The 27,886-nt window shown below is 47.4% G+C and overlaps 1 protein-coding gene across 4 annotated transcripts in view; it reads left to right on the top strand.

Moving 5' to 3' along the window:
* The window catches only part of MATN2 (matrilin 2), a 171,059-nt gene continuing 143,636 nt past the window's right edge, over window positions 464–27,886 (top strand). For 2 of the 4 annotated variants that reach the window (XM_021089068.1, XM_021089069.1), the window contains exons 1-2: window positions 818–1,036; window positions 16,442–16,609. In XM_021089068.1, the coding sequence (XP_020944727.1) occupies window positions 16,468–16,609 (142 nt within the window). In that variant the 5' untranslated portion in view covers window positions 818–1,036; window positions 16,442–16,467. Of the gene's footprint in view, window positions 1,037–16,441; window positions 16,610–27,886 lie in introns of all 4 variants that reach the window. The other 2 variants (XM_021089066.1, XM_021089067.1) reach the window with 2 other exon arrangements.

Below are 27,886 nucleotides of genomic sequence, written 5' to 3'. Positions count from 1 at the left end.
TAGGAGATGTTCTGGCCTGTTGTACAGACCCCACTTCCAGCTGGACAGGAACAGGGGGGCAGCGCCAGCCCCTTCCCTGCCACTGACCAATCCTGTCCGGTGCATCCCTCCAAAGTCCCTGGGGACTTCTAAGGGCATGTTCCCCCCCCCCCCCGCCCCTTCACTAAAATGCAAACATCTTCATCCAACATTTCAAAAGTCTTGCCTGGATTAGACTTTCTCTGCTCCTTCAGGGTAGGAGCTTGTTTCCTTTCCATCCTTACTCCCCTCCCCACCCCAGGGCCTGGTCCGCGGCCAGTGGACGCTCCGTTAAGATGAATTGACACTGGTGCTCTGGGCACTGCCAAGACAGCTTCTGGTACTTGTTGCTAATTATCCCAGTTCTCACCACTTTTTTTCTTCTCAGCGTCATCGATCGTCGCCTCCTGCAGATCATGACCCCAAGTTCAGGAAATAGGACGCCTGTCACGCCTTCCTTCCCCCAGGAGATGCTCTCCTCGCTTCCCCATCTCACACCCCCCTCCCCTCCCGCCGAGCCCCAAAGCTCCTTGTGGATCTGAGCCTGCGGTTCCAGACCCCTGGAGTCCGATCCCCGCCCGGACTTGCGGACCGACTGCGCGGAGCGAGGTGGCAGAAGGCAGGGCGCGCGGCCAAGGTGCCCAGCTCCCGGGGTTGCCTGCAGGGTGGGGCCGTCTTCGCGGCCGCTCCCTCTCCGCGCCTGCCCCATCCCCAAAGAGGACACCCCTCCTCCCGCCGGCCCGCTCCCCACCCTCCGCGGCGCCGCCTCCCCCGCCGCCCGCCCGCGCTGGCCCAGAGCCGCCCAGGCAGCCAGCTAGCGAGGGAAGCTCTCTGGGATGGGAGTTGGAGGAAGCGGCGAAGGAGGAGACAGCGGTAGCGGCTCGGGCTTCTTCCTCGGCTCCCACGAGCGATCCCTGAGGAGAGCCGTGGCTCTCGGAGCGGCGAGGAGACCAGCGAGGAGGACCCAGGCGGCTGCGCCCTAGTCTCGCTTCCCAGGCGCGGGCTGCAGCAGCTGCAGGTGAGCGGGGCGCGCTCCCCCCGGGGCCCTGCATGGCCCCCGCAGCCTCGAGGCGTAGACAGATCCACCGACTAATGGACAGACAGACAGAGCTTGGGCACCGACGCATGCCGAGTCTGCCCCCAGGCCAGCGCCTGGCTCCTGCGGTTCCGCGGGGTCCCTCCCTCCGAGTGCCCCCTCCGCCCAGGCCCGGGTCTCCCGACCCCTCGGGGCAGAGCGCGAGAGGGTAGGCGACGCTGCGGGACCCCAGGCTGGGATAAGTCAGGCCTCCGGGCCAGGCGATTTCCGCGCGCTCCCTGCGCCAGGCGCACCGCGCAGCAGCCACCCCGCAGGGCCCCGTGGGGGCGCTGTGCCTCGCCCCGGGGACGCCCAGACCTGGTCTCTACCGACCCGGGAAAGGGAGACTTGTTGAGCGGGGATCCGTCGTGTGATTCCTATTCAACTGGCGAGAGGATCGATTCCGCCTCTCCCCCTCCCCACCCCCCCACCTTGGTCGGCTGGTATTTAACGCCCGTGTCATCTGCATTTCGTTCTTGGTTCTCCCTGGCAGCTAAAGCTCCAGCTTCCCTTCATTGTGGAGAAATGAAAGAAAGGGGAGGGCATTTTGTGGTCGTTGCTAGAACCCCCAAGAACAGTTGAGAGAGAGGACAGAAAAATGGGGACCCTCTCCCGTTAAGGTGTCCAGAACTGGACGCACAGGAAGGTAGCTCCTGGGGAACGCATGCTCTCACTCTGAACAAACCCAAATGATCAAGTTTCAAACCATCGTAAATCAGGGAGCCGGGCTGCATCTGTGCCAAGTGTGTTTAATTGACTTCCAGCAATCGGCCAGGCAGGAGGCTGCAAGGGGCAAGAGCAGTGACTTTGGGGTTGGCCTGCTTAGGTTCAGACCGTGGCTGTGAGTGAAGCTTTCGGGTTAGTAACCATGGAGTGACCCAGCTGATCTATGCCTCACTCTCTTCATCTGTCTAATGGGGAGGATAATACCTACAGGGCTTTGAGGAATAAAGACCTTAATCCACGGATTTCCGGTTGTGGCACAGCAGAAGCAAATCCCACTAGTAACCATGAGGATGCCGGTACTATCCCTGGCCTCGATCAATGGGTGGGGGATCCGGGGTTGCCTTGAGCTGTGGTGTAGGTCACAGAAGCGGCTCGGATCCTGCATTGCTGTGGCTGTGGTGTAGGCTGGCAGCTGGAGCTCCCATTCGACCCCTAGCCTGGGAATTTCCATATGCTGAGGGTTCGGTGCTAAAAAGAAAGAACGAAAGAAAAAAGAGAAACGAAAAAGAAAAAGAGCTTAATCCAGGCGTCCTAGGATTAGGGGGTGCTTTCCATCCCCTGTCTCTTCAGAAAAGCAGGGCATTTCTGGAAACAGTCACTTCCTCCAATTTCGGAAGACAGGTTCTCCAACGATACGCGAGGGTGCAGATAATGCACGTGTATTTAGCTGGAGTTTTCCATTCAGGAGTGTGTCATGCACAGCTCTCCCTGCCTGCTTCCAACAGGACAGCCTCTGAAAACCAAGATGGGTTTAGAGTCTGGAAAGTTTCCTCTCAGCGCCTGAAGCTTGATCCCCGAGACTCCCGTGTTGAGAATGTGGATGTCTGTGGCTCTTCACCTTCTGTTTCCCTGTCTGCCCCAACTTCTATTCCTGCCAATAGAATTCAGTCAGCCTCCCTTGTTGCCAGGCCTTTCTTTTCTACACAGCAGGCTCCAGGGTTGCTTGCTCTGGTGTCCAGGCCCCAGGACACTGGAGGCACTGAGGCCTGAGCTCACTGGCTGGAACTGCTATAGCAGAGTCCACCTCTGAGAGACCCTTAGATGGTGGTCATGCCCCAAGTTCTTACCAGCAATGCCATCTTCAGCAAGAGGTTGTTGAAATGAGGCCCCGGGATTTTTTTTTTTTTTTTTTTTTTTTTTTTGCTTTTTAGCGCCACTCCCACAGCATATGGAGGTTCCCAGCCTAGGGATCAAATCGGAGCTGTAGCTGCCAGCTGTGCCACAGCCACAGCAACTTGTGATCTGAGCCACATCTACAGCCTACACCACAGCTCAGGGCAATGCCGGACCCTTTACCCGCTGAGCAAGGCCAGGGATTGAACCCACGTGCTCATGGATGCTAGTCAGATTTGTTTCCCCTGAACCACGACAGGAACTCCAAGGCCCAGGATTTAAAGAAAAGGATAAAGAAGAAATTCCCTTGTGGCTCAGTGGGTTACGGATCCATCGTTATCACTGCAGTGCCTTGGGTCGCTGCTGTGGCTTGGGTTTGACTTCTGGCCCAGGAACTTCCATATGCCGAGGGTGCAGCCGAAAAACAGAAAGCAAAGAAAGGAAGAAAAGGAAAGCATGTAGATGGTTGCTCCTTGAAAGATAGAGAAGGAATAAGAGAGTTGTTGAAGAGTCTAGAAGAAATCCCTCTGTTTTCCTAGAATCAGCTCTGGCTGGGACCTTAGGACAGGAAAGGGTGAGGTGGGGTGGGGATGGAGGAAGGAGTGGAGAAAGACAAGAGGGTAAACCCTGGCCTGCACACGAGGTGTTGGGTGTGCAGCTAGGCAGGTGGGCGAGAGGGGACATACTGGCGCTCAGGGGTGAGCAGCTGAGCTTGAGACCAGCCAAGTGCGCCAGAGTCCCTGGGGCGGGACTCGCTACCCTCTGGTTTTCGGCATGTGCCTTTGAGAGACCCTTTCCTGGGACTCCCTGTCTTTAGGGAAGCTTGGCAGGGTCCCCTTGTTTGATGGGTCCCCCTGTTTGATGTGCGTGTGGGAATAGGTCAGGAGGTTTAGGGGGACGGGGCGGGGGAGGGGGGCTGAAGCGCCAAGGAGAGAGTAGAGGCTGTCACCACTGTTGCTAGTAAACAGTGCCAGGGAGGCCCTTCCAAGGGGCCAGTTACCACTTGGAGCTCCAGCTGTGAGGTCATCTTTGAACCCTGCCATATGGCTTGGCAGACAGCTACCACTGCCTTACCCGGCAGGACCCTGAAGGGGACTCAGAGAAAGGCAGGGCTGGGCTCTATCCTGGGAGCCTCGGCTCTTGTCAGTAATTGGTGATGATGCTGACAGTGATGAGAGGTGGTGAGGGTACGACCCTGATCTTGGTACCCAGAGGACTTGGGTTCTAGTCTCAGCCCTGTTACTCACCACCTGTAAGGATTTTGAAAAGTTACTTAGACTCCCTGCCTCTGTTTCCTCATCTGTGAATGGAAATGGGATTGTTGGGAGAATTAAATTAGTTAACACACATGCAGCGCTTAGTATGATGCCGAGCTCAGAGTGAGTGTTCAATATTTATTGCCCACACTGATTGCTATCTGAGCCTCAGTTATAGCATGAATCAAATGGGCACGATACCCTCTATATCATGGGTTAAATGAGATAGTTATTGTGAATTAATTCGCCACTGTGTGGTGTGTAGTAATGCTCAGAGTGCACTGGTTGAAAATTAGATTTTTACCAAAATATCTGCATGTAAAGTCAGTGGCTAACCAGGTGGACTAGCTAACATTTTTCAAAAGTTCTTTTAAGAGTATTGTCAGAGGAAGCTTGACCATTGCAGAATGTGTCTCCCTCCCCACTGGAACACCCCATTGCGATTTTAGGTGCTTGTATTAGTTTCTTATCGCTGCTGTAACAAATTATTACAAACCGAGTGCCTAAAACAAGACAATGTATTGGCCTTAAGTTCTGAGGGTCAGAAGCCTGCACTAGGTCTCACTGGGCTAGAATTGAGGTGTTAGCAAGGCTGAGTTCCTTTTGGAGGCTCTAGGGGAAGATCCGTTCCCTTGCCTTTTCTGGCTTCTGAAAGCTGCCATGTTTCTTGGCTCCTGGTTTGCTCCCATCTTCGAAGCATAGCAACTTCCAGTCATCTCCTCCCTTCCCCCTTCTCTCCCCTTCTTCTCCCTCCCCCTTTCTTCTCTCCCTTGAGAGATGCAGACTGATTTCTCCATCTTAAGAGCCTCAGCTTAATCACGTCCACAAAGTCCCTTTTGCCACAAAGGTAACGCTCACAGATTACGCTGTAGACATCTTTGGGGTGTTATTTGGCCAAATAAAAGTTGTTATTAGAGAAAATGAGGTAAATCAAAGGATTTTTATCTCACTTCTGTTTCAGGCTTATCTGGGCACCTTCCCAGTTAGGTCAGTTTTTTGTCACTTGTCTTAAAGTTGAGAAGCTCAAGAGCACAGGACTCAAGGCTATGGGTCAAGTCTTCCGTCAACCCTGGGTTTCTGTTGTCGGGTACTATCCCATTCTGTGACTCTACCACAGTGTGTCTGTTCTGTTGTTAAGGTTGTTTCATTCCCACTCCATTTTGAAAGGGAGTGACTACCTACTCATATCTCAATTGTCATAAACTAATCCAACCAGCAATGATTAGGAGACATTGTATGGAGCTATAGGGCTGCAGTAGGGGGTTAATGACCCTAGTGTGTGTGTGTGTGTGTGTGTGTGTGTGTGTGTGTGTGTGTGTGTGTGTGTGTGTGTGTTGCTGGGGTGGGTGAGGGCGTTGCTGACGTTAGCATTGTCACACACGGCCAGAGCTATAGGACTTTGCATGCTAAGCTTAGGAATCTGGATTTTGTGGCTTGGTATGTGGAAGTCACTGAAAGCTTTTGAGCAGGGGTGCAATAAGCATAGTATTGTATTGGAAAGATTGAACTCAATGCCAATTGGATTCAATAGGAGAGACATAGAAACCGTCAGTTCATGAAGATTATGTTCAAGGTACAGAAAAAACTGAAATGATAGTGGCTTTAAGAAGGAAGTTTATTTCTGTTTTGTGTTCTAGAAGCCTGGAGGCAGTGCATCCAAAGCGAGAGTGGGGTTAGGGACCCACACTCCTGAGCCCTGTTGCTTTCATCATGCAGCGTGCCTTCCATTTTTAAGGTGCCTAGTGGTTCAGAACGATTGCTGGGTCTCCAGCTGGGATGTTCTCATTCCAGGCAGCGGGAAGGAAAATGCAAAGTGGTCATCCCCCCACCCCTCCTGTAAGGAAACTTTTCAGAAGTTGTACACACGACGTCAGCTTCCATCCCACCGACCCACATGTCATCACCTGGTTGGGAAGAAGGAAGTGGTCTTTATTCTAGCCCATTATGTGTCCAGTTAAAAAGTGGGGGTTCTTTTACTAAAGAAGGAAGGGAGTATAGTGGGGTACAATTAGCAGGGTCTTTCAAGACCTTTGTAGTCTCTTCAGTGTGGGTAAGGGCCAGTCTAGGGCTGTGACCTTGGTGTGAGAGACACCACGTGGCTGGATGTGGTTATTTATTTATTTATTGGTCTTTTTGTCTTTTCTAAGGTGCACCCGCGGCATATGGAGGTTCCCAGGCTGGGGGTCTCATTGGAGCTGTAGCCACTGGCCTACGCCAAAGCCACAGCAACGCAGGATCCGAGTCATGTCTATGACCTACACCACAGCTCATGGCAAGTCTGGATCCTTAACCCACTGAGCAAGGGCAGGGATCGAACCCGAAACCTCATGGTTCCTAGTCGGATTTGTTAACCACTGAGCCATGACAGGAACTCCCCTAGATGCGGTTCTTGATTGGATGGGAACAAGAAGAGATATAGTAGGAATGACCATGTATGCCAAAATATGAGATAAGGGGTTTTTCCCCAGAAAAGGATTCCTTGGAAAAAAGGAATTTGCCCTATATCTGAATCCTTGCAAAGTCTCTCAGAGTATAGCTAGCGCTGTCTATATTTTGAACAAAGCACTATTTGGGGAAGACACATTAGCTTTAAATGTCCTCAGTCAATGTGCTCATTTTGTGTATAAGTCAGTTGATCAAAACAGTAACAGTCAATTGATCAAAAGAGTACTCTTTTTTTTTTTTTTTTTTTTTTGCTTTTTAGGGCCACACCCGAGGTATATGGAGGTTTCCAGGCTAGGGGTCAAACTGGAGCTGCAGATGCCAGCCTACACCACAGTTGCAGCAACGTCAGATGTGAGCCATGTCTGCAACCTACACCACAGCTCACGGCAACACCGGATCCTTAACCCACTGAGCACAAGGCCGGGGATCGAACCTGCAACCTCATGGTTCCTAGTCAGATTTGTTTCTGCTGTGCCACGACGGGAACTCCAAAACAGTATTCTTCTGGGCACAATTTCACAATTGCAAAGCTTAGATGACACTGGATACAATACTTTATTATTATTTTTTAATGGAAGTTCCTGGGCCAGGGATTGAATCTGAGCTGCCTTTGCAGCAATGCCAGATCCTTTAACCCATTGCACTGGACCAGGGATTGAACCTGCACCTCTGTAGCGATTGGAGCTGTTTCAGTAGTATTCTTAACCCACTGTACCACAGTGGGAACTCCTGGATAGGATACTTTAAAGAACAACACAATGAATGAGTTGCAGAGATGGTGAACTTATGCCTCCAAGACATGTAAAAAAAAACCCCAACGGTTCTCATGTTACATAAGTGGGAACTGGTGGCTTGAGAGAGAATTTCCGATGACAGCATCATATATGGATTCAGAAAGTGCTGTATCTCAGACAATTTAGGAGATGTCAGAAGACTCAAAAAACATCTTTTGTGTTGACAAATACTGACGTTAAGAGGCAAGCATTCGAAAACGGTTTTGGGAAGTGAGAGAGAGAAAATAGTGTTTCATGAAACATTTTTAATGAATAAAGCATTATTTCTAAACTAATGTATATTCTGTAATTTAAAATATTTTGAATATGCATGCATGATTAAATGGATGCTTTATTATAACTAGATATTTGATATTTCATCTGTATCATTAAAAAATAATGGTGTTCCCATTGTGGCTTAGTGGGTTAAGAACCCAACATACTAGAGTTCCTGCAGTGGCTCATCAGTAATGAACTAATATCCATGAGGACACTGCTTTGATCCCTGCCCTTTCTCAGTGGGTTAAGTAAGTATCCTGTGTTGCCATAAGCTGTGGTTGCAGACGTGGCCGGCAGCTACATCTCCAATTCAACCCCAAGCCTGGGAACTTCCATATGCCATGGGTGTGGCCATAAAAAGCAAAAAAAAAAAAAAAAGAACCCAACATAGTGTCTGTGAGGATGCAGGCTCAATCTCTGGCCTTCTCAGTGAGTTAAGGATCCATCGTTGCTGCAAGCTGCGGCATGGTTTACAGATGTGGCTTGGATCCCGTGTTGTCATGGCTATGGTTTAGGCTGGCAGCTGCAGCTCACATTCAACCCGTAGCCCAGGAACTTCCATATGTTGCAGGTGCTGCTGTAAAAAGAAAAAAAAAGGTCTGTTAATTGGAGTTCCCGTTGTGGTTCAGTGGGTTAAGAATCCAACTAGTGTGCATGAAGATGCAGGTTCAATCCCTGGCCTCACTCAGTGGGTTAAGGACCCAATGTTGCCACAAGCTGTGGTGTAGATCACAGATATGGCTCAGATCTGGCGTTGCTGTGGCTGTGGCATAGGCTGGCAGGTGCAGTTCCAATTTGACCCCTAGCCTAGGAATTTCCATATGCCTTGGGTGCAGCCCTAAAAAGACAAAAAAAAAAAAAAAAAAAAAATTATATCAACCTGGCTAGGAAATTTGGAGGAAAGTCTCCTTCCTTCATAAGAGAGAGCCACTGGGGTCGCCTCCCTTCAGGCAAACTGAATATGTAGAGGAGGCCTGGGCTCGGCCTTGGCAGTTGTTGGGTGCAGGACTTGGGCCAATTTGATTCAACATTTATTGATCTTTTGTTGATCAAGAAATGTGTTTATTCAGCGTTTATCTGTTTTCTGAAAGGTGACTTACGAAATTCAGCATCTGGCACGTGGGGGACAGAGAGATGACGAGCTGTAGTTTCAAGAAACAGCTCAGAGTCTAGGCAGGGAGACAGACTCTGGAAGCAAGAAAAAGAAGCCCAGTGCTAGAGCAGAGAGCAGACCCATCGTCAGGGCTGTGTCGAAAGTCAGCCCTCACTGGGAAAATGAGAGAGCATTTTAGAGAGTGGGTGATGGATGAGCTGAGCCTCGAGGCATGATTGCCATTTGATTAATGTCAAAAGTAGACCTTCCAGCCCAAGGAATGCACTCAGCTGGGAAAAGAATCTGAGTTCTTCAGGCCCCAGTGGGGGGCGCAGGGGAGCAGGTGGGACTGCCATGGTCACAGGGAGGGCAGTGGTCTGTTACAGAGAGAGGGTCTTGAATGTGAACGCTATGCAGTAAGCCCCCAGATGGGTGCTAAGCAGAGAAAGGACAGGACTTAAGGCAGGAAGAGCAATTCTGAAGCTCCCGGAGGCATCTGGGTGAGAAATAGAAAGACGGGAGCATTGCTGCCGTGGTGGGAACCATCACAAGGGCTGGAGCGGGGAGCCCTGCAGAGGCAGGAAAGCCAGGGTTTGTCCGCCTAAGAATGGGATGGTGATGCAAGGAGGACATGGAAGCTGAGGCCAAGTTTCCAGTCCGGGTGCCTGAGCAGACGGAGTTACTTGACTGTGAGTGGGAGAGGATGTCTGTATCTGGAAAGGCTGAGCTGGCGAGCAGGCTTTGACCACTAGGTGAAAATCATTGACAGGCAAGTTGGGTCAACATCTAGACATCTGATGTTTAGAGCCTCCTGAAAACCATGGCCTTGAGTCCTAGCAGAGGTTGGTTTTCATTTGCTGGCCCTGTGGGAGCTGGAGATGCCGGTATGAGGTGGGAGACAGAAGGGACAGCCTCTGAGACTGCCGAGGCCAGCACCATGGGGTTGATTCCCTGTGAACAGGGTAGTTAGTACACTTGGTGTGCAGGGGTGGCCTTTGAGGGACAAAACTATTGCATCTGATGTCTAAGAACTTTCAAAATTGGAGAGGGGGAGTTCCCGTTGTGGCGCAGTGGTTAACGAATCTGACTAGGAACCATGAGGGTGCGGGTTTGATCCCTGGCCTTGCTCAGTGGGTTAAGGATCCGGCGTTGCTGTGAGCTGTGGTGTAGGTCACAGACGCAACTCAGATCCTGTGTTGCTGTGGCTCTGGCTTAGGCTAGTGGCTACAGCTCCGATTGGACTCCTAGCCTGGGAACCTCCATATGCCATGGGAGCGGCCCAAGAAATGGTAAAAAGACAAAAACAAAAACAAAAAAAAAAAAATTGGGGAGGGGTTTCCAGCATCTTTTTTTAAGATTGAGGCATAATTGATTTACAATGTTGTGTTAGTTTCTGCTGTACAGCAAGATGACTGTTATACATGTATGTACACTCTTTTTAATATTCTATCCATTATCCTGTGGTTCACCACAGGATATTGAATATAGTTTCCCGTGCTAGCAGTAGGTAGGACCTTGTTGTTTATCCATCCTATATATAATAGTTTGCCTCTGCTAATCCCAAACTCCCAATCCATTCCTCCTCCATCCTCCCTCCCCCTTGATAACCACAAATCTGTAGTCGATGTCTGTGAGTTTGTTTCTGTTTCATAGATAGGTTCATTTGTGTCATATTTTAGATTCCACATATAAGTGATAGCATATGGTATTTGTCTTTTTCTTTCTGACTTACCTCACTTCGTATGAGAATCTCTAAGTCTATACATTCTGCAAATGATGTTATTCCATATTTCTTTATGAGTGCATGGTATTTCATGGTATGTATGTATCCGCATCTTCTTCATCCATTCATCTGTCAATGGACATTTAGGTTGTTTCCATGTCTTGGTTACTGTGAATAGTGCTGCTGTGAACATAAGGGTGCATGTACCTTTTTGAATTAGAGTTTTGTCTGGACATATCTCCATGCGTGGGATCACTGGATCCCATGACAATTTTATTTTTAGCTTTTTTGAGAGCCCCCCCCACCATACTGTTCTCCATAGTGGCTGCACCAACTTCTATTCCCACTGATAATGGAGAAAGTTTCCCTTTTCTCCACACCCTCTCCAACATGCATTATTTGCAGACTTTTAAATGATGGCCATTCTGACTGCTGTGAGGTGGTACCTCATGGTAGTTTTGTCAGACATCTGTTTGTTAGCAAGTAGGCTGACTGCTTGAGAGATGGCAGGGGTAGAATCTTGGCTTTGTCACTTAACGGGCTCTGAGGCCTTGGAGAGTATCTTTCCATCTGTGGATCTGGGTGTTCCGCCCATGACATTGGGAACGTGTCCACCTCACAGAGGGACTGGGGGATCGAATGAGATCATAATATACAAAAGTGCCCAGTTCACGGCCTGGCCCAAAATAGGCACTGGACAAATATCAGTGCCATATTCCCCTTCTATTCCTGCCCAGCGGCAAAGTTTATCGCCTTGGAGGATATTATGTGCAGCCTTCCTCCTGCTACCCAGGTTGCACCGGCCTGTGGTCTAGTTTAGGCTGAGAAGCACAGCTTCCAGACCACGCCTCTCATTTTATGGCTAATTAAAGCCCAGAGAGTTAAATCACTGAACTGAGGTCATGCCGCATGTTCCAGCAAAACCAGGCCTCGCCTTTCAAGGCCCACAGCACATAGTGTTGGCTCAGGTGGGATGCTACTCCCCTGTCAACGTACTTGGAACAGTGAAGAACTCAGTTCAGAGGCCGAGAACAATCTCTCTCTCTCTCTCTCTCTCCCCCCCTACCCTCTCGGTAAAGCTAAATGAAAAGACTCATTGTCTTATGCAAAGGAGAACAATTTCGAGAACCAGAGTCGAAGCGGTTACATTTTTTTCCCCCAAATAGTCTTTCTGTGCTCCCAAATGCTTCCTGGAATTGCTTTTGATTGAATGAACCTCTATTTCTCAGCACAACCGTCCTTCTCATATGCCCATACACGAAAGGAATGGTTTCTCAAACATCATTCGTTTTCTAGTTAGAATTGGCTCCTGGCCCTGTTCTTCAAATACTAGCAGAATGTAAATGCTTAACTGAGAAACAATGATTAATATGGAGCTATGTGCACTGACTTATTTTCTCTTTCATAGCCATTGCATTTTTTAAAATGTCTCTTTTGTTTGATGTTAATATTGTCATACCAGTTTTTTGGTGTTTTTTTTTTTTTTTTTTTTTGCTGCATCTTCTGCCTATAGAAGTTCTTGAGCCAGGCATTGAACCTGCACAGCAGTGACCCAAGCTGCTGCAGTTGACAACACTGGATTTTTAACCTGCTGTGTCACAGTAGAACTCTGCTCTGCTGGTTTTATGTTGACCTGTGTACAGTGTCTTTCCCCTCATTTTGATTTCTTTTTTTTTTTTTTTTTCTCTTTTTTGGCTGCCCCATGGCATATGGAGTTCCCAGGCCAGGGATGAGATCTGCAGGTGCAGCCTACACTACCGTTGGCCCAATGCCAGATCCTTAACCCAATGTTCTGGGTTGGGGACTTGAACCTGTGTCCAGGTGCTCCAGCGATATCGCTAGTCCCATTTAGCACCCTCCACCCCCCATTTAAAAAAATTCAAGCTACTTAGCTTTTCTTTTCTTTTTATTGAAGTATCATTGATGTGCAAGGTTGTGTTAATTTCTGCTGTATGCAAAAAAGACTCAGTTATACATGTATATTCTTTTTCATATTCTTTTCTATTGTGATTTATCACAGGATATTGAATATAGTTCCCTGTGCTACGCAGTAGGACCTTGTTACTCATCCATCCTATATATAATAGTTTGTCTCTGCTAATCCCAAACTCCCAGTCCACTCTTCCTTCGCCTTCCTCCCCCTCGGCAACCACAAGTCTGTTCTCTATGTCTTTGAGTCTGTTTCTGTTCAGTAGATAGGTTCATTTGTGTCATATTTTAAATTCCACATAGAAGTGATATCATATGGTATTTGTCTTTCTCTCTCTGACTTACTTCACTTAGTATGGTCATCTCTAAGTCCATTTATGTTGTTGCAAGTGGCATTATTTCATTCCGAAAAAAAGAAAGTTTTATATGCTTTTAGATACTAGCATGCACTTTTAAATTATGGATTTGTGTGTCATTGTTTTATTATAATAGTCATAAGTAAGCTTCAAAGTTAGTTGAAGGTCTATCAAATGGTTCAGTAGGATAAAATTAGCAATGTGTACTTTATATTGATTGGTTTGATTGTATAATGATAATAATAATAAGAAGAAGTAGCTGTCACTTATTGAGCACATGCTATGTGCCAGGCAGTGCGTTCTATATGCTTTCTGTATATGAGCTGACTTAAGCCATACAACAATCAGGTCTAATTATTATCCCCAGTTTAAAGCTGAGGACACAGAGGCAGAGAGGGAAGGTAACTTGATCAAGTTTAGACAGCATGAAGTGTTTAGTTCTGTTTGTTTTTTTAGGAAAGAGGTAGATTTATTGAGAGAGACAGAGTGCGGGCCATCTCAGAAGGTGACAGCAGCCTGGAAGATACACATTCCTTAGACAGAATGGAGTCTGTCTCAAAAGGCGAGAGAGCGGCCAGTTCTGTTTATTTTCAACTTCCTGTCCCTCACCTATCCCCAGGGCCTTTTGGCCATTGCTAAACGGTGACTTGAAAATGCCAACATTTCTTGAAATCCTCGGTAAACCCAAGCCACATGAAATGGTATTTGTTTTTCGAAAATCAAAATTATCCACCACGTCATATTCTAAATGTCTGATTGCAGATGTGTCAGGATGGATGTGGGCCTTGAGAGCACATCGTATATATTTGAGAAAAGAAGAGGACTTTGTATTTGCTCAGGAGAAAAGAGACCTTCAATAAAATAATTGCTTATACATGACGTGACAGACTTAGAATGTCATAAAATGTGATAAATACCAAGGAAGCTTGGAAGTAAATGGTAGGTTTCAGATGAAAGAAAGAAGCAGCATCTTTTAAGTTTTCTTCCTTTTCTAAAAAGGAATCGGGAGTTCCTGTTGCAGCACAGCAAATTAAGAACCTGCCTAGTACCCCTGAGGATGCGGGTTCAATCCTGGCCTCGCTCAGAGGGTTAAGGATCTGGTGTTGCCACAAGCTGCAGCAGGGGTCGCAGATGCAGCTCAGATCCAGCATTGCTGTGACTGTGGTGTAGGCCAGCAGCTGCAGCTGCAATTTGACCCCTAGCCTGGGAACCTCCATAGGCTGCAGGCGCGGCCATTAAAAAAAAAAAATAATAATAATAAAAAGGAATCTCACAGGTTAAGCTATGAAAATGGACCAGTCCAATTAGTAAAGGGTTTAATTTGTTTCTGAGGGGGTGGGCAGTAGTTATCTGGGTAAAAAGCTAGTGATGCTCTGGAACTTTGTCCCTTTATCAGCTGTATAATCTTGGACAAATTATTTAACTTCTCTATTAAATAACAATATATTTATAGCCCAATGCCCGGTACACAGTAAGTGCTGAGTAAACATTAGCTGTCTTTAATATAATTTTAATGTGTGGTGAAAAGTGAGCTAGTTCAACATAGCAAGTGTGAAAAACTGTGGAGGTTGACGGTTGACAGGTCCGGATTCATCTGACCTGAATGAATGAATTCCTGGAAGCAGTTTCTGAGCAAATTATTATTTGTTTATTCTTGAGTATTGTTGAGTATTATAATTGAGTATTATTTTTGAGTGTCATTTGTTCACGTTTTGGAAAATGGTCCCTGAACCTGCCTTGCCCTGTTCCTGCCTCTGACAGTGAAACAGCTATGGCTTTTCATGAATTGACTTCTGGACACTTGCAGCAAGTTTTTCTGCTAATTGATGGATTGGCAGATTAGCTTCTTACCCTGGGTTTGAATCCTTCAAATTGCCACTTACTTTAGCTAGGTGACCAAGGGCAAGTTACTAAACTTCTCTGAGCCTCGGCCTCCTCATCTCTAAAAAGCAGAAAGAATAATTCTGATTTCTGCAAGACAGGTAATGAGGATTCACTGAAATCAATTGGGTGAAATCACCAAGCACAAAATGAGGATTTAGTCAAGATTTTACATGCAAGTGATCTTCCTTAAATGTTGTTCCTCCTTAAAAATTCTTTCCTCCCCACTCATTTATGTAAATTTATTTTACGTGTCCTTCTCTGCTCAGAATCTTTCCTCCAGAGCCTTCCCACTGGCTTCTCTCCAGGATTAGTATAGAAAATAGGAAGAGTCTGGCCAAGACCATTCCACTCAGGTTGAGATTCTCTCATTCCTGTGGACACCTGCTGAAACTCTACTCTTTCTCCATCTGAGAGTTTCTTTCTCAACACTGAATTTGATTCTATTCTTCTCTGGTCCTCCAGCTCTTTGCTTGTCCCCACCTCCCCATGTGTGCCATGCTGAATGCTTTTTAAAATTTTTCTTTGTATGCTTTTTAAAAAAATGTTCTTTTTTTATGGCCACACCTGTGGCATCTGGAAGTTTTCAGGGCCTGGGGGTCAAATCAGAGCTGCAGCTGCCAGCCTGCACCACAGCCACAGCAACACTGGATCTGAGCCGCATCTGCAACCTATGTTGCAACTTGCGTCAACGCCAGATCCTTGACCCACTGAGCAAGGCCAGGGATCACACCCACATCCTCATAGATACTATGTTTGGTTCTGAACCTGCTGAGCCACGTGGGAACTCTGAATGCTTTAATACATGGAATAAGTCACTCAATGGACTAATATTATCCTACATTCTGGCAAGGCCTACGGAAGTTAAGTAGCTTGCTCAGGGTCACACACAGTTAGCAAGTGTCAGAACCAGGAGTCAAAGCCAGGCAATCTGGTGCCAGAGTCTAGACCCTTAACCACCGCAACCACGTTCCCTCTTGGTAGATGTGTGTGGGAGGCAGGGAAGCAGGGAGGCTGGGGGACTGTCATGCAACCTTATGCAGCCATATATGAATTCCTTGGAAAATATACATATTTTCAGTTGTCCCATCTACTATTTTTAGACTAAAGGAATATTGTTACTTGCAATCCTCAGTTATAGTTTTTCTTTTTTTTTTCACATCCAACATATAGCATGTGATTATGAATAATTGATAATAAACTTGATTGAAAAGAAACTTCAGGGTAGATTTTTTTTCCCCTCAAGTTTTCCATTCAGTCTTACAGTGAACAAAGTGATGAAAAATTCCAACTATGCACGCCCTGCTTTGAGGATCCAAGAACCTACCTGTGGGTCTAAGGGTCACACGCACAAATGACATTTTAAGTACAAGCAGCCTTTCTTTCTTTCTTTCTTTTTTTTTCTTTTTTTTTGGTCTTTTTTTTTTTTTTTTAGGGCCGCACCCGTGGCATATGGAGGTTCTCAGGCTAGGAGTCGAATTAGAGCTATAGCCGCTGGCCTACACCAGAGCCACAGCAACGCCAGATCGGAGCTGCATCTGCAACCTACACCACAGCTCATGGCAACACCAGATCCTCAACCCACTGAGCGAGGCCAGGGATCAAACCCGCAACCTCATGGTTCCTAGTCGGATTCTCTCTGCTGCGCCACAATGGGAACTCCCAAACAGCCTTTCTGATCCCAGGAAAAGGGTGGGGGCAGGTCTGCAGCACCTAGTGTGCAGGGAGACCTGGAACCTCACCCGCTCCTCTTCTCCTGTTGTGTTTGTCACAGCCTTGTCCCTCATCCTCTTCTTGAAGATGGAAAAGATGCTGGTGGGCTGCTTTCTGCTGATTCTCGGGCAGATCCTGCTCCTCCCCGCTGAGGCCAGGGGGCGGCTTCCTTCCAGATCCATCTCCAAAGCGAGACACGCACGGACGCACCCTCAGACGGCCCTCCTGGGTGAGTGATGGGGGCTCCACCTGCAGAAGCAGGAAGAGGTGGTCCAGGGCGGGCCTGCAGACTGGGGGATGGATGTCAGTCGGGCAGCAGTCCTGCCCCCCTCGGTTTCCCTGCTGGGTGAGCTGGGGGGAGGGCATCTCGCTGGCAGTGAGTGTGTCCTGAGTTGAGGATGAGGTTTTCCAATGAAATTACACCTCTTTTATTTCAAAGCTTTTCATGGACTCGGATGCTTGTGACTTTTCTCCGATAAGCGAGGGCGTGATGTTTCCTCTGAAAAGGTTCTGGTTGGACTTACGTGGATGAAAGTGTTATGAGAATTTTTTTTTTAATTGGATTTGTCTAGCTCATCTGTGTTACTAATGCTTCCCTGTGTGGCAGCACGGGAGAAGAGCAGGCTGGCACCAAAGAGAGGCGGAATCAAGATAATAGGAGTATAAAAAATAATAAAACAAAGGGAAAAAAAGAGGAGTTCCTGTTGTGGCTCAGTGGGTTAGAACCCCACATAGTCTCTGTGAGGATGTGGGTTCGATCCCTGGCCTTGCTAATTGGATTAAGGATCAGGCATTGCCACAAGCTGGGGTGTGGGTTGCACATGCGGCTTGGATCTGGCATTGCTGTGGCTGTGGCATAGGCTGGCAGCTACAGCTCTGATATGACCCCTAGCCTGGGAACCTCCATATGCCACAGGTGTGACCCTTAAAAAAAAAAGAGAGAGAGAGAGAAAAAAAAGATATTAGGAGTAGAAAATGTCAGAGGTCTGTCACTCTCACCCCGTGAACATGTTTTCTTCAGGGGAATTTTTTTCTTTCTCCAAGAGAAGGAAAGTGCATAAAAAACACAGACTATAGACAAACGGGTCTGGTTCTCCATATGCACCCTCGTAAGCCTAGAATGGGTGGGTGATAGGAACGTGGGCCAATGGAAAGACAATGGGTTTTGGCATAGACCTAAATTCATTGTTCTGGCTCTGGTACTTCTCAAGTGTGTACACTTAGGCAGACTAGCCTCTCTGAGGGTCAGCTTCCTCATCCATAAAATGGGAACATTAACGCTGATCTTGGACTATTAGGGTGAGGGGAAAGCAAGGTAATTAACATATGCAAATTATAGGAATGCCGCGAATGGAAGCTTTACCACAACCATTATTCCATGAAGGTGCTCTCAGAAACGGTTTTCTATTTGCATCTTGTTGCCCAGCCCTTAGAATCTGACCCCCTGGGAAAGCCACTGAGAGAACTGCCCAGTGCCTTACCAGGGCTAATGTGCATTGCTTTTGCCTCAGCATTGGAAGCAATAGTCGGAAACCAGAGGAGCCAAAAGCCCTGTTTTGAGAGCTCAGAATCTTTACGGTGTTGACCTAAACAAGGATCCCAGGATCACTGGACCCCACTGGGCCCTCCATGCTTTAGTCTCTTGAGAGTCTGTCTGTGACATAAACACACGACTTCTGCAGATGTGGAAAGGACTGCAGGATGTTTGGTACACTGATTAAAGGGCCTTTTTTTTTTTTTTTTTGGTCTTTTTGCCTTTTCTAGAGCCACTCCTGCTGCATATGGAGGTTTCCAGGCTAGGGGTTGAATCGGAGCTGTAGCCACCAGCCTACGCCAGAGCCACAGCAACTCAGGTTCCGAGCCACATCTTCGACCTACACCAGGGATCAAACCCACAACCTCATGGTTCCTAGTCAGATTCATTAACCACTGAGCCAGGACAAGAACTCCTAAAGGGCTTTTTAAAAACCAGTTTTAGGCATTCCCATTGCGGCTCTGCAGAAACAAACCCCACTAGTACCCATGAGGATGTGGATTTGATCCCTGACCTCGCTCAGTGGGTTAAGGATCTGGCGTTGCTCTGAGCTACGGTGTAGATTGAAGATGTGGCTTGGATATGGCGTTGCTGTGGCTGAGGTGTAGGCCAGCAGCTATAGCTCTGATTCGACCCCTAGCCTGGGAACTTCCACATGCTGCAGATATGGCTCTAAAAAGCAAACAAAAAAACCTCTAACAAATTTGAAGATGATAAACACATATATAGATAGAGATCAAGGTGGGTTGTGTGTGTGTGTGGGGGGGGGTGAGTATGTGGCGGGTAGAGAGAGAGGGAGGGAGAACTGGAAATGCCTGGCTCCTAGGTCCCCAGCGGCGATTACACAGGTTTCTAATGGGGCTGCTTTTGGAATGAGCCACCACACACTTAGCCAGAAAACCTACTCCTTCTCTTGGCACCAAATATCTCTGCCCCCTCGCCTCCCCCACACATGCACACACTCACCCCCCCCAACCCCCGCTCCCTGGGCCAACACACACACAGGGCCACCCCTCGTTGTCAGCATTCACCACCCTCTCCTTCACCCTGAGCTCAGGCTCTGGAGTAAAAATCCCTTGCCTTCAAAGGTAAGAGATCCCGTTTTGCTAAGGGCGTCAACCCCACATTCAGAATCCACCCCCCCTACGCGGGGGAATGTGCCAGGGACAAAGGGGCATGGACTATGGCACATCTCTGTCCCCCAGGGAGTGGCTGGTGGCCACTCCCTGACATTTGGGGGCTGCTTGACTTGGGAACATGGTGAGTGAGTGAGAATCGTGAACCCGAAGGCCAACACCACATCTCTGGCCTGGATTCTCAAGTGCAGGCTGCTTCTGGTCTGCCTTTGACAGTGAACAAAGATGGAGAAGCCACACTCCCTATAGTCCTTGACCCGATCGTAAGACCTTCTCTTCATTCTTAGAGTACCTTCTCTTGCCTTTTATGGGTGTTTGCTTTTCTTGGCCTTTTGATTTCTACACTCAAACCCTTGCCCAGTCACATTTGACTTTTTTATGGCAAATCATTTTGGCTGTATTAATAATACCCGCACCATGGTATGTGTCAGTAGTTGCTTGCATCTGCATCTCTGAAAGTTTCACACAGTGGAAACAGAATTGTTTCTTAGGTTAATTTTTCACTTGTATTTCCTGATTTTTTTTTAAAAAAAAGTTTATGTCTAAGTTCGAGTCCCATTAACAACTCAAGCCAATTAAAAACTAATGCATGCATGTATCTGCCCTCTTGTGAATGTTTGCAGGCTGCTCGGGTGGGTGGCAGTTCTGTGGATACATGTCCACGTGAGCTTATCTCCGACTTCATGTGTTCACCTGGAGTTTTCTACTCTGTGCTAGACCTGGGGGTGTTGGAGAACCACCCCCATCAGGAAACCCATGTGCAGTGGGGGAGACAGACATGTGAAAAGGTCATTCATTTGGTGGAATTGGTGTGGAGGCAGGGCTAAATTACAGCACCACCCTGCCTGCTGCAGGCTCAGTTGGGACCCTTGTGACCTCAGAAATGATTGAGGATCCAGAGCTCCCTGATGGCTCAGTGGGTCAAGGATTCAGCAGTTGTTGGAGTTCCTGTTGTGGTGCAACGGAAACAAATCCGCCTAGTAACCATGAGGTTGTGGGTTCCATCCTTGGCCTTGCTCAGTGGGTTAAGGATCCGGCATTGCCGTGAGCTATGGTGTAGGTCACAGACGCGGCTTGGATCCCGAGTTGCTGTGGCTGTGGTAAAGGCTGGCACCTGTAGCTCAGATTCACCCCCCTAGCCTGGGAACCTCCCTAGGGCATGCATGCAGTCCAAAAAAAAAAAAGAGAGAAAAGAAAAGGATCTAGCAGCTGTCGCTGCTGCAGCGCAGGTTATCCTTGGCCTTGGAACTTCCACATGCTGCGGAAGGTGCTAACTAGAAGTCTTGCTGCTCCTCACCCTACTTACTGCCTGCTTTGCTTATGCACATTTTTTCCTCTTTATTATGTCACTGTCATATGGGGGTGGGCCTGTCGCCAGGGCAACCAGCGGGGGCATGTCAGCCTTTTTTGGAAACCCTAACCCTCCTTGCTCAAACTCCCACAGTTTTCATGACACCCCTCACTCCTGGAATGAGGGTACATGTGCAAACTGCCCTTCTACCCGCTGGCTCCCATTTCATTTGTCTTTTACAAGGTCTCGTTGCCTTGTGCTTTCTTTTCTAAATATACCAGGCTAGCTCATCCCATTTCTGCTAACTAACCTTGAAACCCTTTCTTTTCCCTCTAATAAGTTCCCCTGGGGATCAAGAGCCCCCTCACATTTGTGTTTTAAAAGAGCTCTTTGTAGCCCTAGGACAATAGATTCAAGAAGTGGGATGCGGCTGGCTCCATGGAGTGGTCAGGGAGGGGATGGTGGGAGCTGACTGCCTCCCCTGCTCTGCTAGGAAAAATTCCAGAGGTGTTCATGGGTAGAGGTCAGGGACTTTAGTGAAATTTCTTCATAACAGTTAATTTACTACAGGGAGTTCCTGTTGAGGCTCAGCAGAAACAAATCTGACTAGCATCATGAGGACTCAGGTTCGATCCCTGGCCTTGCTCGGTGGGTTAAGGACCTGGCGTTGCTGTGAGCTGTGGTGTAGGTCACAGACGCGGCTCGGATCCGGCATTGCTGTGGCTGTGGTGTAGGCCAGTGGCTATAGCTCCGATTTGACCCCTAGCCCGGGAATCTCCATATGCCCCGGGGGGCGCCCTAAAAAGAAAAAAGCGAAAAACAACACAACAATTTACTACCTAAAAATCAGCTAATGAAGACAATGGAAGAACTCACTGTGTCCAGCCCAAAATTCTGTTCCTTGGAAATCACAGTGCATTAGGAGGCACTTGCGTCCAATTTTGTATCTATCTCTAATCAAACCTGACGTCAGGACAGGAGTAAAAATACAATGTGTTTCATATAAGGAGCTGAAACCTCCTAAATTAGCAGCGTGACTGAAGGAGTTGGCTGGCCTAGAGAATTAAGTGTAAGAATGTCCTGTTCTCTCTGTTGCCAGTGGAGGTTTTCGCCTAGGTTGATAATTGTTAACATTTTCAAGCATTGGCTGCCAGTAAATGAATTTCCACATCCTGAAACAATCCCCCTAATTGACGTTTTTTGGCACCCTCAGTGAAGGAGGAGAAGCAGATGCCAGAAGCCATCCGAGCTTCTGGCTTCTGGAAGGACAGACCCATTGAGGCCACTGGTCTTATGTGTCCTGAAGCCACTGTGTCATGGATAACTTTTATCTCCTTCCCTGAACTTTCTGAGAAGTTCACCCTCTTCCTTCTACCTGGAGTATCTTTCCTTGGCCAGGGCCTATTATCAGCGGAGCAAGGCCAAATGCTACCCTCTTCTGCTCCCGGGCAGGCAGGACCCTCCAGTTCTGGGATGGGCTCCCCACTGTAGATCCGCTGCCAAGGTGTCAGCCCTTTTGCCTTCTATTGGGGGGGGGTACTGATACCTACGCAAGGATTCCTATTCTGGTTATTTTTGTACTTGCCTTTTTTTTAGTACTAGGTTGTTACCCTTAAAGGAAGGGACTATTTTTCTGGACTCAAAGCACCTCTGGACATATTTCTATTTATGGAGCCCCTGCTATGAGAAAGGACAAGCCAGCTCATGTCATCTGTGAAAACAAGACACCACGCTGCAAGGAGGTTATTGGTTCATGGAGACGCCGCTATGAGAAGGGACAAGCCAGCTCACTCCATCTGTGAAGAAAAGACACCACACTGCAAGGTGGTTATTGGTTTATCTCATTTTCAGACGAGGAAGCCAAGGCGAAGAGAAAGGAAGCGATGTGGCAAACTTGTTAAGCCTTTTGCAAACCTAGAAAGAAAAGGTTCCCCCACCCGTCACCGCCCCCGGATGCCTGGTGTAGGAGATATGTGTGCTAAGCAAAGAAAAACGCACCTCACACCCGAGCTTGCTCCCTGATGAGGAGTTGAAACGCCCCTTGGTATTTGGAGGTGCCGTCCTTGGTTCCACCAGGGGCACGGACCTCAAGCCCCGCCCCCGCCTTGGCCCCGCCCACAGCAAAAGCTCCGTGTATGTTGGACCCTGAAAGAATGAACCGTCCAGGTGGCTGATTTCATCCTCGTGTGGATGGTTCCAGCTCCTTAGCAAGTGGCCCTGGCCAAGCCGCTTTTCCTCTGCAGTGTAGTCACTTATAAAAGGAGGTGGGTGAAGTCTGGGATTCTTCCGGTTTCATCTTGAGCGTTAATGACATCCCTAATTCCTCCCTTCCGGTTGTACCTTCTCTCGCTGCCATTAGTGAACCCCCTGATGCAGTCCTTGGATTTCTTTCCCTCTCTCCAAGTGGGAGAGAGAAGCTTTGAGACAGAAGCAGCAGGGCTGTAGAATCAGGCAGGGGATGGGGTAGGGCAGTCGGATTTTTTTTTTTTTTTTTTTGTCTTTTTGCCTTTTCTGGGGCTGCTCCCGTGGCATATGGAGGTTCCCAGGCTAGGGGTTGAATCGGAGCTGTAGCTGCCAGCCTACGCCAGAGCCACAGCAACGTGGGATCCGAGCCGCGTCTGCAACCTATACCACAGCTCATGGCAACACCGGATCCTTAACTCACTGAGCAAGGCCAGGGACCGAACCCACAACCTCATGGTTCCTAGTCGGATTCGTTAACCACTGCGCCACGACGGGAACTCCATTCAGAAACTGAGCAGAGGTTCTGAAACTTCATTGTGCATCAGAAGCTCCCGAAGAGCTTGTTACAGACCACTGGTTCCCACGCCCAGAGTATTTGATTAGTAGGTCTGGGTTGGGACCTGAAAAGTTGCATTTCTGGAGACCTCAGTTTGAAACCCACAATGGAAGAGAAATCTAGGAGGTGGCGGGTGGGGATGGGTAGGAAGAAAAGCTCTTAGGAAGAGGTGCTGGGGGAGGATGCAGAGAGACAATGCAGGATGCATCCCATTTGCTGAGAAAATTGCAGCTGGAGAGTATAAACGAACTGTAAGCTGGGTCAGCCCTTTCTGGGGCTTTGAAAATAAGCTGCTAGCATTTTTCTGTCCAGGGGGAGTTAGCAAAATGGGGGACTCAAGCCTCTTAGAGCACAGCGATTAGCACACATCTAAGGAATCCAGTGGCTGGCGTGTGTCTCTATTATCCAAACTGCTTATAAAAATGAAGGTTGACACACAGAGCTTATCAAATTGTTTTAACTTGAGCAAAGGCTTTAAAAAAATAAGTCCTTTGAAGTAACATCTCACCTCCTCTTTGGTCCCCCTCTGTGCATCCTTTGTAATACAGTCGGGGCAGAATTAATAGACCCAACGGAGGGACTGTCGTGGCTGCTACTCAGCAAAGAGGCAGAAAGTACATCTCATGTCATCTCTGTATCTGTATTACACATAAACCAGTGTCTCTGTTGTCATTCATTTTTTTTAATCAACTGTATAAAATGAATTCTTCATTCCTATCTTGTGATTAACACCAGGAAAACCCCCCAAAACATGGGATCTGACTTCTAACAAGCCACAGAGTTGAAAGCTTTCCTAGCCAGTGAATAAATAACTCAATTTTTTTCTTCTTCTACGGATTCTCCCTCTCACCTTCTCTTCTCTAGTAACCTCTTGATCCCCTTCCTTTTCTATACCTCACCTTCCTCTCCAGTCTCTCCCTCCCTCATTCCCTTCTTCAGTTGAGGATGTTTGACCCTCAGCTTGTCCATGTGTTTGGCACCTGCCTGTTATGTGTGTGGGGATAGGGGTGGGGGACGTCCCCTCCGTTGGTAAAAGAGCCACTGTTCTCTTCTCTTTTTGATGGCTGGTGCTCCGGGGGGGGGGGGGGGTCGGGGCACACAACCTTACCCCTCTGGAGCCAATCCTGTCCTAGGTCTTCTCACCTGATGATCATAAGGATAACAGTGGTAAAAAGTGGCTGCCCTTTTTGGGGGGAGCATCTACTGTGTGCCAGGTGCTGTACTAGACAATCCACCCTTCACCCTACATGGTATTATCTCTGTTTTTACAGATGGAGAAACCAAGGCTTAGAGAGGTTAGATATTTTGCTCCAGGTCATGCCACCACCTGAGCAGCAGAGGTGGGGTTGGAGAAGCCAACCTAATGTTTCTTCTGCTCAAACCCTTTCCTCCAACCCTACCTCTGATGATTCATCCAACCAAACTGGGCGCATCTTGCAGGTCTCTTTGGAAGCATCCCAAATCTTCTGGTTTGGTTGGGATTTAGTACCTCAGCAATGCATTCCTGCAGGGTGCCCTGGGTGCCTGCACAGGCTTGTAAGCCTGGACAGCCTGCATAGGGGGCTGGGTTGTACCCACGATGCTTAGTAATGTGCCAGGTACATAACAGGCACCTAGTAAATCCCCAGAGAAGGAGGAAGTGAATCAACAAATGAGCAAAGAGGAAACCTCTCTAGAGAGGAGCCAGCGGGCTGGTGAATGTTCCTGAAACCAGTGCGTGTGGAAAAGAATGGAAAGATCCAAGGATCTTTATTTTGGAAAAACAGCAAACAAACAAAAATCAAAAAGGCAAAGGAGATGAAGGGCTTTCTGAAATCTGTGTTATGGCAGAGTTTAGGCTTGTTATTAAGACTTTAAAGAGGAGATGCAGATCAAAATACCTGTGCTTTTAAGGAAACAGATTTTTCTTAAATATGAAATGTTGTCACCCCTGGATCAGTCCAGGATCTGAACTGCCTCCTCAGGCATCAGGGATACTGAAGGCTTTGTGTGCAGGGGGTTAAAGAAACCTCCATCCACAAACCCTCACATTCCAGGTTTCTGGGGAGGTGCCTGCAGAAGCAGGGAGTGAACCCAAAGATAAGGACTTTCTTCCCTATTAAGCAAAAAGCTAAATGTTTGCTTTCCAAGAAAAATCTGCCTTGGAGCTTTTGAAATAACATTTTCTTTTAAACAAGGGAGAAACAAATTTTTAGCAACTGGCAACATATAATTTGTTGAATCCCTGGGTTTCACATCTAGCAATGTTAATGAAATGAGTGAAAGAATGATTACAAGTAAATTGCCTTAACTTTTTAGGTTAATTCATGTAGAGCTTACGGTCAACAAAAATCACTAAACCTTTATTACTTATTTGCCTTAGTATCATATAGGAGACCTTTTTTTATTTTTATTTTTTAAAATTTTTTATTATAGTTGATTTACTATGTTCTGTCAATTTCTGCTGTACAGCAAAGTGACCCAATTATACGTATACTTATATTCTTTTTTTCACATTATCATCAATCATGTTAGCAGACCTTTTTTATTTTTATTTAAAAAAATTTTTATTATAGTTGATTTACAACGTTCTGTCACTTCTGTACAGCAAAGTGACCCAGTTATATGTATACATACATTCTTTTTCTTACATTATCCTCCATCGTGTTAGCAGACTTTTTTTTAACTTAAGTGGAATTCTTTAAATCTTTTGGTATTAAATGTTATCGTCTTCATTTAGGTTCATCATTCTTGTCTAATATAGTTTTCTCCTTAGCAAGTTAGAATTTGCAAATTTGATGAAATGTTTTCTGTACCTTTCTCCAAGTCCCCACTGAAAATATTAAAAGATACATTATATTCTTTTGAAATGGTTATAAAAAATAATAATCTTTAAAAAATGCATGTCAAATTCCTGTTGTGGCTCAGCAGTAGCGAGTCTGACTAGTATCCATGAGGACATGGGTTCGATTCCTGGCTTTGCTCAGTGGGTTAAGAATCTGACATTGTTGTGGCTGTGGTGTAGGTCAGCAGCTATAGCTCTGATTTGATCCCTAGCCTGGGAACTTCCGTGCCCTGAGCTTGGCCCTAAAAAAAAAAAATTAAAAAAAATGCAGTCTGTGGAGTTCCTGCAGTGGCACAACGGGATTGGTGGTGTCTCTGCAGTGCCAGGACACAGGTTCTATTCCTGGCAGGACATGGTGGGTTAAAGATCTAGGGTTGCTGCAGCTTTACACTTTTCCCCAGAAAAATCAACATGGTTTTGGAGTTCCTGTGGCACAATGGGATCCTCAGCATCTCGGGGGGGACTGGGATACAGGTTCGATGCCCACACAGGCACAGTGGGTGAAGGATCTGGTGTTGCCACAGCTGTGGCTGAAGTCAAAACTGTAGCTCAGATCTGATCCCTGGCCCCAGTAACTCCATATGCCGAAATGAAAAAAAAAAAAAAAAAAAAAAGCATGTCTAAATATTCAATGACTATTAGATTGAAAATACAAGCAGAGCTAGTTCAAAAGTTGCCTGAGTAAGCAAGCTATAAACACTTCATATTCTTGGGAGGAAGTATTATAAAGACAAGTTGTGTATAAGTTTTCCAGGGCTGTCATAACAAAGTGTCACAGACTGGGTGGCTTAGACAACAGAGATTTATCTTCCTGAGATTCTGGAGGCTAAAAGTTGCAGATGGAGGTGCCAGCTGATTGGATTCTTGGTGAGGCCTCTGACCTGGGCTTACAGGTGGCCGCCATCTCCCTGTGTTGGCACACGGACTGCCCTCTGCATCTGTCTGTGTCCATGTTTCCTCTTCTTATGAGGACCCTGGTCATACTGGATTTGAGCCCGCCCCTGGGATCTCATTTAACTTTTATCACCTCTTTAAAGGCTTCCATCCCAGAGTTCCCGTGTGTCTCAGTGGTTAACGAAGTCAACTAGGAGCCATGAGGTTTCAGGTTCGATCCCTGGCCTTGCTCAGTGGGTTAAGGATCCGGCGTTGCTGTGAGCTGTGGTGTAGGTCGCAGATGTGGCTCGGATCCCAGGTTGCTGTGGCTGTGGGGTAGGCCGGTGGCTACAGCTCCGATTAGACCCCTAGCCTGGGAACCTCCATATGCTGCAGGAGCGGCCCTAGAAAAGGCAAAAAGACAAAAAATAAGTAAATAAGTACATAAAACTTTCCATCCCTAGGAGTTCCCATTGTGGTGCAGTGGAAACAAATCCAGCTAGTATCCATGAAGATGCAGGTTCAGTCCCTGGCCTTGCTTGGTGGGTCGGGGATCTGGCCTTGCCATGAGCTATGGTGTAGCTCACAGATGTGGCTTGTGCAGCTTGTATCCCGCATTGTGTGGTTGTGGCGTAGGCCTGCAGCTGTAGCTCTGATTCAACCCCTAGCCTGGGAACCTGGGAACTTTGATATGCCTCAGGTGCAGCCCTAAAAAGCCAAAAAAAAAAAAAAAAAAGACTTCCATCTCCAAATAGGGTCACATCCCACGGTACTAGACTTCGACTTATGGGTTTGAAGGAACACAGTTCAGCTCCTAACAAGCTGCTTTGCTTTCCACTGTCCCAGATGGTGGAGGACAATCTGTTTTCTCTGACATGTTCCTTAGTAGCCTCTTTTTCCTTTCTGATTCAGGGTGATATAACTGCTACATACGCTGGGAAAGCATGTTCAAAGACTTTAGCGGCGTGGTACTTATTAATTTATCATTGTGTGTTTCTGAGTCTAAAAGACTCTGTTCGGACAAGCCCAGCAGGTTGGGCAGCCAACA

This window comes from Sus scrofa, chromosome 4, assembly GCF_000003025.6.
Source record: "Sus scrofa isolate TJ Tabasco breed Duroc chromosome 4, Sscrofa11.1, whole genome shotgun sequence".
Classification (NCBI taxonomy): domain Eukaryota; kingdom Metazoa; phylum Chordata; class Mammalia; order Artiodactyla; family Suidae; genus Sus; species Sus scrofa.
Note: the sequence above shows the minus strand (reverse complement) of the source record. Positions and strands in the feature narration are given on the sequence as shown.